The sequence below is a fragment of the Numida meleagris genome, chromosome 20, assembly GCF_002078875.1.
Source record: "Numida meleagris isolate 19003 breed g44 Domestic line chromosome 20, NumMel1.0, whole genome shotgun sequence".
NCBI classification, from domain to species: domain Eukaryota; kingdom Metazoa; phylum Chordata; class Aves; order Galliformes; family Numididae; genus Numida; species Numida meleagris.
The window spans coordinates 3,536,334-3,547,068 of NC_034428.1; the positions used below are offsets into that span (position 1 = coordinate 3,536,334).

General features: G+C 40.4%; 1 protein-coding gene across 3 annotated transcripts in view; it reads left to right on the plus strand.

Annotated features, from left to right (window-relative positions):
* The window catches only part of SLC25A33 (solute carrier family 25 member 33), a 53,885-nt gene extending 44,645 nt beyond the window's left edge, over positions 1-9,240 (plus strand). For all 3 annotated transcript variants that reach the window (XM_021417706.1, XM_021417705.1, XM_021417707.1), the window contains 5 exons: positions 2,955-3,032; positions 3,876-3,976; positions 6,137-6,203; positions 7,542-7,825; positions 8,673-9,240. In XM_021417706.1, coding sequence (XP_021273381.1) covers positions 2,955-3,032; positions 3,876-3,976; positions 6,137-6,203; positions 7,542-7,825; positions 8,673-8,875 — 733 coding nt within the window. In that variant the 3' untranslated portion in view covers positions 8,876-9,240. The remainder of the gene's footprint in view (positions 1-2,954; positions 3,033-3,875; positions 3,977-6,136; positions 6,204-7,541; positions 7,826-8,672) is intronic.

Genomic DNA, 10,735 nt, shown 5'->3' on the forward strand with positions numbered 1-10,735 from the left:
GGACAACCACCTCCCTGGATCTGTTGGGCACCCCTCTTTTGATGCAGCCCAGGAGCTGGCTGCGTGCTACAGTTGGCCTTCGGTGCCACAAGTGCACGCTGCTGGCTCATGTTAAGTTTCTTATCTACCAGGACCCCCAGGTCCTTCTTGGCAGGGCTGCTCTCAGAGAGTTCTAGTCTGTATACAAATCTGGAATTGCCCTGACTCAAGTGCACCACCTTGCACTTGGCTTCCTTGAACCTCATTAAGATCACATGGGTCCATCTTTCGAGCTCGTTCAGGTCCCTTTAGATGGAATCCCTTCCTTCTGTACCAACTGCACCACTCAGCTTGGTGTCATCCACAAACCTGCTGAGGGTGCACTCAACCGCATCATCTGTGTCTCTGATAAAGATGTTAAAAAGTACCAGTCCAGAGATGGCCCCCTGAGGGACAGCGCTTGCCACCAGCCTCCACCTGGACACACAGCCATTGACCACAACCCAGAGTTATGGTTCAGACCTCATGCAAATGCATAGTTTATTTGGATCATTGAACACATCACAGGGCAATGCAGAAAGGTCCTGCTCAGATCAGGTAATAGAAATGCCAAAGAAAATACTGACTAGCAAAACAAGTTGAATGATTTATGTAAGGCCAACACACTTGGCAGGTTGCCTGAGGAGAAGCTGCACAGTTATGTAACAGTACAGTGCTAACTCAAATTCTCTGCAGAGCTAGATGCCTAGAGTCATTCTGGGACTTGAGTTTCTGTTATAAACAGAGCTTCTTTCCCATGCCAAACACTTTGTATATTCAGAGGTGAATCTACAGCAAATCGTGACCAAAAATATAACGCAGTGCCAATTGCCTTCTATTTTCTTCTCCTTTCCCTCTCTGCTTTTTCACCTTGCAGCTTTGGACTTCAGACAGCTATAACTAAAGGCAGTGATAACTTAAACAAGTGAGGTTATTAATTTATTTCCTTTTCCCATCTTTCTCTAAGATCTCCCTTTTAGGGGGAGAAGAAATGGGTTAAAATTGGGTCAACCTTTTAATGTGTTTATTATGCTCGTTAAATTTGGTTGACAAATCTTGATTTCATTTCACCTCAGAACTTCTGTGGTGACTATGATCTTGATTTCATTTTACTTGAGGAATTGCTCAGCTGCATGTATCACCACGTTTTTGACCTATTTAGTCCAGAGGATTAAGAAGTGAGGATGAAATAATCATGCGATCTGTCATTCCATTGCTGACAGTGTCTGTGAAGTACAGCTAATGCTATTGATTGTGATCTTACTGATAAAACACAAACGTGTGAAGAAAGAGGAGTAAGTTAGGTCTCTTATACTCTTACGCCCCTTTCTCAATCCTTGTCATGCGTACGTGACCAAACTGGACGTGACTGGGATCCTCTGTTTTAGGAAAACTGTATGGCTAAGGAAGCAGCCCTTTAGAGCCCTACATATAACATGGTTCTATAAGACTTAAAGAAGCTGAGTATGAAAGCCCCTTAACTGCTGTAAATAGAAAAAAAGTAGGTACTCAGGAGGGCAGGTTAAGCCTGCGGCTGAATAGAAAGCACTCCAGAAGGACAGGCTGTTTTTGTCTAATCCCTTTAAGATTCTCATGAGTCACCCCAGCTGGAAGCTGCAGTCGTGACTGTTAAATGACAAAGAACCAGTAGCTGGTGGATCTGTCTCCTTGGAGACGCTCAGCTCTGGAGTTTACACAGAAAGTTCTACTCCACTGCAGAAAGAAAAAACATTTCAGGAGCTCCTATATATCTTCTTCTAATGAGCTTGTTTTTGGAGTCTGCAGGGAACATTCCCAACAGTGTTAATGACCTAGAAAGCAAACTCTGAGAATTGGACAGTACAAACAGATGCACGTGAACTTCCCCTGGAACCTGCTGTTATCTGGATTTTATTGCATGGTTTTCACGTGATGAGCCTTTGTTTCGGTTGAGGTCTACTGCAGCAGGTTGTGCACTGAGTCCCAGCGATTCCTGGACCATACCTGGCTATCACTGGTGAATACTTGGCTGTTTACCAGTGTTTGGCTGTTAATTTAGTCCTTCTGAATATGTCCCCTGTTAATAGGGCAAATAATTGTGTTAAGATCAAGTCTTTTTCAGTGAGGCACCTCGAGCAAGGTATCGCACAGAACTTGACAGCTGAACTGTCATAGAAGTCCTAGCTGAACATGCCTTCTAAGATGTGGGGAGAAATGGATGAAAATGGCTTTGGAAATGTGGGTTGTAGCAATTGCAGAACTACAGGGAAACGTCGTTTGGTTGTCTTCCTGCTTTACACCTGGTCATAAAATCTGGTGACACACAGGAGTAGCTCTGTAGTTTGTAGCATCCTTTGGAGTGACGCTATGAGCTCTTTTGAATGCCCTCAGAAACCAGAACAGTTACTCTGAACTACCTGGGGGAGCAGCTTGTAGAAGAGTGCAGCATTCAACTTCTACTGTGGAAAAAAACGCGACTAGCTATTTGTGAAAAGAGTGGAAAAGAAAAAGAAAGAGTGGGGAAAGAGTGGTTTTTTTTATTATTATTTTTTTTTGTGCCTCTATTCAGGCAACAAACTCTAAATTGCTTAAATTTCTTGGATACAGAGAATGACAAAAGTATTCTCTGTTCTCCGGTCAACTAATATTGGATTCTTCCTGCAGCTGTTTAGTTCAATTCCTTTCAGCTTTCGAAAACAGAAATTACAACCTTCTGTCATATGACACGCATTCGCCTGTAGTGCACTGAAGTTTTACAGCACAGCGGCCTTTATTCGGTAGTGTATAATCCTGCTCATTTTCTTATAAGTCTTTTGTGTAGTTTGAAAACTGATAAGTTCACAATTAACGTGGATTTCTTTAGCGTGGTTCACTTGGCTGACTCCCTGCCAGAACAAGAAGCGTAACTTTTAACCTAAATACTACCCTTTTTTTCCTATGTTTGCTTTTATTTTAAGGTCGATTCTGGAAAAAGAAGGACCAAGGTCACTCTTCCGAGGTCTGGGTCCAAACTTGGTTGGAGTTGCACCATCAAGGTAAATAGTGAAGCTGTTGCTAAAAGACACATTTCAAGCACTAAACCAAATGTTGCAGCCCATTTGCAGTGTAGAAGAATAGGTCATAAAACTATCCCATCCATAAACTGAGCTTTGCAAAGCGTTGTCTGCACAGCGTTCGTGTCCACAAATAATTCTAAAAATCTTCCTTACACTTGTATAGCACTGACTTTACTTACATGTATCAACAACTAATGCATTTAGTACCTGTTTCTAGTCAGTATTCATATTCTCTTCTTAAAAGGATGAAATGCTGTGAAAGTCAGGACTTGTTTTTTCTAACAATGAAACCTCAATCTGATAGATTAGTCGTATTTTTTTTTACCTTTGTAAACTTCTGGGTATGTGTCTTAGCTGCTTGTTTTGATCTGTGCTTTCTGTTATCAGTGGAACTTTTTTTGAGGATAGCATCATAAATAATTAGGGGGGGTGTTATTTTAGCATATTACTAAAATGACCAAATTTAGGGAAAACATAGGCTCAGAGTGGGGATGTTACATTCCCAAGGTTATGAAGTATATTAAATGCCAGAGTTGGCATTAGTATTCAATCTAAATTGCTTTAACAAGGCCGTGTTGCCTCCCATCACAGACTTGGTTTGAAAGTAACATATTTCTGCCCTGTGGGTGTCAAGTCAGATAATGGCACTGTGGAGGAACAAAGCTTGTATTCTTGTAGATGGAAACAATCATATGGAGGCCCCTTTTTAGAGAGTCTTGTTTTTTCTAGAGGAGGTAATGCTGTAATGTACCTAACTTGATGTCATGTGTATTACATTGCTTTTCTTCTGGTTTTTTTTCCTGTTTCTCTGTTTGTCCACAGAGCTGTCTATTTTGCTTGCTACTCCAAAGCCAAAGAGCGATTTAATGGCATTTTTGTACCCAACAGCAACATTGTGCATGTCTGTTCTGCAGGTTCTGCAGGTATGTGTTTGTAGTTCACTTTCCATATGGTTTGCAGTAGTATTCCAGCATCCAGCCCCTTATCAGTAGCTGGTATGCTTGTGTTGCTATCTGCATGGCTCTAAGACGTGTATTGATTTTTTAAAGTATGTATTCCAAGCTGTTATAGATACAAGACTTGTTCTGTCTCTCTCAGTAGCTAGAAAATGAATGGAAATAATCTTAAGATAGGGACTGGACTTTCAATTTGTCAGTATAGGCTAATAGAGAAGTCCTGACTGTAGTCTGTGGATAATTGTGATATCTGTACAAGTACAAGCTTATAGATGCCAGAAAACATTAGTATCTACTGCTAGGTAGAGAGGATCTACTTTCTTGGAAATATATCCAGCAGTCATCTCCATAAATGAATGAGGTCAGGAGATGTAACTGAGATCGTGAAACAACAGTATGTATGAAGGTACTCTTAATGAGCTAAAGTTCAGGGACTATTTATAAATAAAATCTGTGAGTCTGGAAGCATCTCGTTCTCTCACAAACAAACAGGCAGGAATACTTGGCAAACTTGCTTTGGAGACTGTTAAGGAAAACACTCTGAAGAGTTTAAATTGGTGTTTCATAACTTTGCTAAAAAGGGGTAAACTTGTTCTTTCGTAGCATCTAGTTTTAATAACCACCTATCTCTGCAATTTAAAGTTTGTAACAAAGGTGTTGCATACGTAAACTAAAAATTATGTAGTATAATTGTAGGAAGCCTTGACTTTCTAAAACATCATTCTCATGTATGTGAAGAGGCAGAGAAAAGACATGCAAGACTTTGCAGTAGAGCCTAATAAAGGGATAGATGGATTTATATGTATGGTTTGGATGTATCAGGCAGCTGACAGTTGCCTGCTTTGTAATCTGTGCAAGCCTGCAGCTCTTAATTTCTGAGCTCTGCTGGATATGAACAGCGCCTGCAGTATTAGGCATTTTCACTTAAGGCTTATTGGTGGAGCTGAAAATCCTTTTGCTTTACCCTTTGAGAAGATGTGTGCCAACATACCAATTGACAATACATTCTCTGTTGGCACAGTGCTTTCTATAGGCTCAGTAGTACTCTTGAATAAGTTATGGCAATGTGATTTATTTATTTAAACTTCTGTGTTTTGGCCACATTCAGCATTGAGGAAGATTTTTAGAGATTGCTGAAGCAGGTGAAACTGGTGGAAACATGTGCTTGAATGTCTTTCTAAGTGAAGACTTTTTCAGTAAGAATATCTTAAAGTAATTAAGTAATTAAGTAAATAAAGTAATTAAGCCAAGTATTACAGCTACAGAACTCAGAATAGTGGCATGAGCTGATGCTCGTCTCTAAAGGGCAGGGGTCCTTTCAGTGTTAGTGAAGTATTCTAAAATCAGCTTTTGGAGGAAGCCAAAGATGGACTTCACGGAGCTTGATCCCAGGAGTTTGCTAGCTCTTAGCTTACATTATTTGCAGAGAAACTGGTTTACTGTTCAACACTTCAAAATGTTTCTGAATTCTTGTTCGCTAACTGGGGAGAAACGTTTATTCCAACTGAGATGCTGTTAAAATGTCTCTGAACAGTTTAAAGCAAAAGTTAATAGACATCAGCAAACCTTTTATACTGTTTTAACCAAATTATTTTGGTTTGTTGTATTTTTTCATCCCAGGACAGGGAAATAGCTTGTGCTTATTGGAAGAATACTACAGAACAGCTCCGCTAATTCAAGCATCAGTCAGCAGAGTGATCATTAAAAATGTTTGCCAAACTAACCCCATAATTATGGGTGGATTCAGTTAATGAGATAGCTCAATGGCGCCACCTAGAGCCTTGGGGGAAGCAAGAGGCTAATAAATGATGTTTTCCCTATCTATTTTTCTAAAACCCAGTCAGTAAGTAAGCTATCTTGCCTACAGCAGTCTTTAGGAACAGGAAGTACATAGGTGCAAAAAAAGAAAGAGCCCATAAGGCCTTGGTGGATGCCTTCTGAAGCTTAATATGAGATAGTTTGCTGGCCAGAGGCAGGTTAGAAGCTACACGCCTGTATGTTTGAAATCTCTGCAGCTGGTAACTAGAACTTTCACTGCACGGTGTATATAGTTCATGCTTGCTTGAACAATGGCAATACACTGGCCTGAATTCAGCTATATTTCCATTTTTCTTTTCTCTTTTTCAGCCTTTATCACAAATTCCCTGATGAATCCTATATGGATGGTGAAAACCAGAATGCAACTGGAACGGAAGTAAGTAACTGAGGGAGATCAGATGCTATTAAACGGCCAAATGGTTAAGGGAGCCTCTGGAAAACTGGAGAACTCTGGAAAACTTGGATGCTTTTTCTCATAGCTGCTTAGACTTTGGTAGATGTTGCCCTGTTTCCCCAGTTCTCGCTTCCGTCTTTGAAGCTGCCATCCTGGTTGTGCTGGATGTTTAGGTTTTGGGTGTTGGTTTAATCTAATTCACAGTTGCTACAGAGAGATGTGGAAGCTGCCTCCAGCCTGAGTTAGATTCGCGTTTTAGTTCCACTGTAAAATTCCAGTAAATTTAGGCATAGCATTAATTTGCCCTCAACATCCCTGCTTAAAAAAGTCTTCTCAGGGGTTGGTGTTGATGCTAAATACATCAAGGACTGAAGTGCTCTGATACAGCAAGAATAGAAGCTATGGAAAGGTCAGGGGAGCTCACGTGGGAAGTCAAACATGACCTGCAGTCCTTGCCCCACTTGGCAACATCTCTTGTGCTGGCCCTGGACCATACGGATACATGTATTACAGCAACAGACCGAGGTTGTTGATACACAGTTGGATAGCTATAAGCAGAAACAGTGATGTTTTTTACATTCTAATGAAGCAGGATTTGTTTAATTTCATAAATTGTTCCAGAGGCAGCAAGAATCTGTTGCAGTGGTTTAATGTCTCTTGCTTCCTTCGGCATTGTATCACAGTTAAGCATACCTCCTGAAGGCAGAGAGGGAATTGGACAGTAATATCTTCCAGTTGAGTGATTCATGGTCACTGGTGGATATTGAAGCAATGAGGGATTCAGGTAATAATGTGACTCCTTAGAATGGAAATTCTTTCTTGCAAGGATGTCCTACGTGAAATAAGCAAGATCCTTTAAGACACCATCACTTATAAATAATTTATAAGGCTCAATTCCAGCACTTCACAGGGTGTCACCTTTGAACAGAATGCTGCCTCATTAAAATGAAAGATTGTTTCTCGTGTAGGAGACTTATGTATCTTGGCCTGCTGAAGATGGCTTTAAGTGGAATTAGTAGTTTAATATAAAGCAATGTCTCTTCAATACTTTTTGTCTTTTAAAGCATTCATGCGAGCTGTCACAGACTAGATAGAGCTGGAGCTGTGAGAATTATTACATGTATGTATGAATTTGCAAAGCCAGCTGTGTGTTCTCAGCATAATAGTCCTGCTCTCTGCAGCTTTCCTAGAAGATTTTTGAAGTAAAACTTGGTAGAGAACCATTTCTGTAGTTTCAGAAAGTACTGAAAGCCATGAGGTTTTTTTTTAACCTTCATTCTCATTCTGGGCTCATTGTATTTTGTTTTGTTTGTTTTCTAGAGTCAGAGGTTCAAAACCAATGAATGCTCTGCAGTGTGCTAGATACGTTTACCAGATGGAAGGTATCCGTGGTTTTTATAGGGGGCTGACTGCCTCCTATGCTGGGATTTCTGAGACCATTATCTGCTTCGCTATTTATGAAAGTTTAAAAAAGCACTTAAAGGAAGTCCAGCTGCCCTCTTCTTCTCCTAACGGTACCGAAAGGAGCTCCACAAACTTCTTTGGACTGATGTTTGCTGCTGCTGTTTCCAAGGGCTGTGCCTCTTGTATTGCTTATCCACATGGTATGTTACCATTTCTATTTCTGAGTGCAGAACAGCTGTTGCCTCTACTGCAAGGCAAACGATGAGTTTTATGGTTGTAAAATTCCTGGCTGTTTGAATGGCCTGTGCATGTTACTGTGGCATGTACCATATACATTGAGATTTTTAATACTGGCCCCATTATTCCTGTCTAGCTACGTAATTAGTAACTAGCATTTCCTCATTTCAAAACTACTCCCCACCTGCACCCCCTCCCAAAAAAAAAAAGAGAAACTGAGTGCCTATTGCATCCATTCTCACTAGTAGCCTCATCTATACGAGTCCTAACTGCTCTTGGGAGCTTTTATACATTTAGTTTATAGACAGGCTGAATAATAGCACTGTGTGGTATTTGAAAGTAATGATGTATTTAGAAGAATAAATAGGTGAGGCTTTGTTTTCTGGTCATCTGGTTATCTGAATTCACATCTGAAGCAATGCAAACTCAGAAAAGGGTGCATGCATGCAAATCAAGTGGTGGGAAACACTTAACGGGTGAAGAGTGGTATTTCTGGATAAATGTGAATGTCAGTGTGATTCTGTAGAGCAATATTGGCTATGTAAGTATCAGTGAAGTGTTTAGTTCTGTAGCAGCCTGACCATGCAAATAATCCATTTCTTCCACGTGGAAGGGCGCCCACCTTTAACTTTCCTTGTTGCCTAAAGGACAATGCATGCAGGATTTCATGTCTGAAAGCCCTGGCTAGCAGGCAGTGGGTGCAGGAAAGTTTTAATGTCCCTGGGCCTTGCATACTTTTTCTTAATCTTGGCATGTTTATGGGAAGGTGTAAGTTTGTTAACCTTGGGCTCTTGTTTCACTTTTCTGCAGAGGTCATACGGACACGACTGCGAGAAGAAGGCACTAAGTACAAGACTTTCATTCAGACAGCACGGCTGGTAGCACGTGAGGAAGGCTATCTGGCTTTCTATAGAGGACTTTTTGCCCAACTCATCCGGCAGATACCAAACACAGCCATTGTGTTGTCCACTTACGAGTTAATTGTGTATCTGTTAGAAGACCGTGCAAAGTAGCAGAGCCAAGACTGCTGTTACTGACTGTAGACCAATTTCTTCATTGAACAAATAGTCCTTAATGACTGATGCAGGTTGCATTGTTGGTGGAAGAACTACAAGTCTGTGATCACCTGCTGGATATTTTCCTTTTGGATTCATGCTTTCTGAAAGGTTTTGAGTCATTAACGTTAATAGTTAATTATAACTTTTTTTTTAACTTAACGATAATTAAGCAGCTACTAAATTAAATTACACTATTTAATTTAAGTATATGTTTGTCCTTTTCCTTAAGCACAGCCATTGTGGTCAAGGAATGTACCTCATACCATCAAGTGGTCTCTTGGACTGATGTTCATTAAAACTGTATTAAAACTGAAGAACTGGCTTGGAAGTTTGAAACTTAGTCTTCCTGCCACTAGTGTCGTGTCATCTTTTAACACTAAAGTAAGCTCATGCCCAAATAACTTTGAGAAGTCTTCTGTTTTATTCGTGGTGCATCATTTCTTGCCATGTGAACATTCCGGAGCGTTCAAGTGGCACACCAGAATCTGTCAGAAAAGGCACTTACTGGTAAAACTTGCAAAATGAGATTATGGGAAGCTCTTCAGTAAAATGTCATTAGTTACAGCACTGTGTATCCATGCACTAGTGTTTGCAAACACTACCCATCATGACTAACTGCTTTTAGACCTTGCTTTTGTGAATGGCTGAGCGCCTAAGGACAGTCAGTGTTTGAGGCCTGGCCGCCCTGTAGAAATTCCATGAGATGTGCTAGCTTGGTCACGTGTCCTGACCTAAGCCCTTCTCTACTGTGGAGCTGTTTGTCGTGTTGAATTTTCCTTATTCTTCAATGCTAGGGACCTGGAAAGGAGAAGAGAAGTCCCAAACACTACAAACTATGAATGCAATTCTGGATTCTGCTTTACAGTATGACATTCAGGAATAAATCCCTCTTTATTTGATGTCCTTGTAGAGCAGCACTTCCAGTGGAAATGAGATAGTCTGTTATCTCATGGTCAGGTCATTGGAGTTAACACCAAAAAAACCCACAAAGCCTGTGTAGATATTTTCTTTGTCATTACTCGATTTCTTAGAGAATGAAATCAGAAGGATCTGGCAGTCTAGTGCAATTGCTGGAACAGTGCTCACATGTTTTGTATAAATACAATATCTGCCTGTTCCCCTCCGAAAACACAATACTGAGGGGGAATTCTTCAACAGTAGTCATGATATAGTTCTTCCCTTTTGGTTATAAATAAAAAATCCTACATAATTGATATGATTGGTCTTCTCATGAACATTAAAATGTACTTTTAATTTCAGTAATACCTTTACTGCTTGTATTGCAATAGTATCTTGTGATTAAAAGATAGTCGACCTAATAATTCCTGAGAGCAGGACAGAATATTTTAGAACTTAAATAATCTGTGTTTTGCTCTGGTTCTTCTGTGCTCTCCTATTCACTAGTGTCATTTGCTTTGACAGCTGAAACAAACACTACAGCATTTGAGCCCAGCCTCAGTCTTCCCTGCTGCTGAACTGAACAAAAAGCTTCTCATGATCTGAGCAGGTGTTGAGTTCTTGAGCGTAAGCAAGTGTTCATGGACATCTTTGACTTCAGGGAGCATATACAGCAGAGATGTTTTTCGGACTTGGAAGGATCATGCAAAGCATTCAGAAGCAGCCTGGTAGTGAGTAGGGCTGTCTTTTATAAGAGAAGGCTTTCAGGTTAACATTTGGTTGCAGAAGTACAATGGATTCAAACCTAGCTGAACCTAGCTGGTGACTGGTACTTGATGTCATATTTGACATCAATGTGATGGAGGAGCACAGTGCAAATTGGGTAGAATGTGTGTATGCCTCATTATGAGGCAAAAC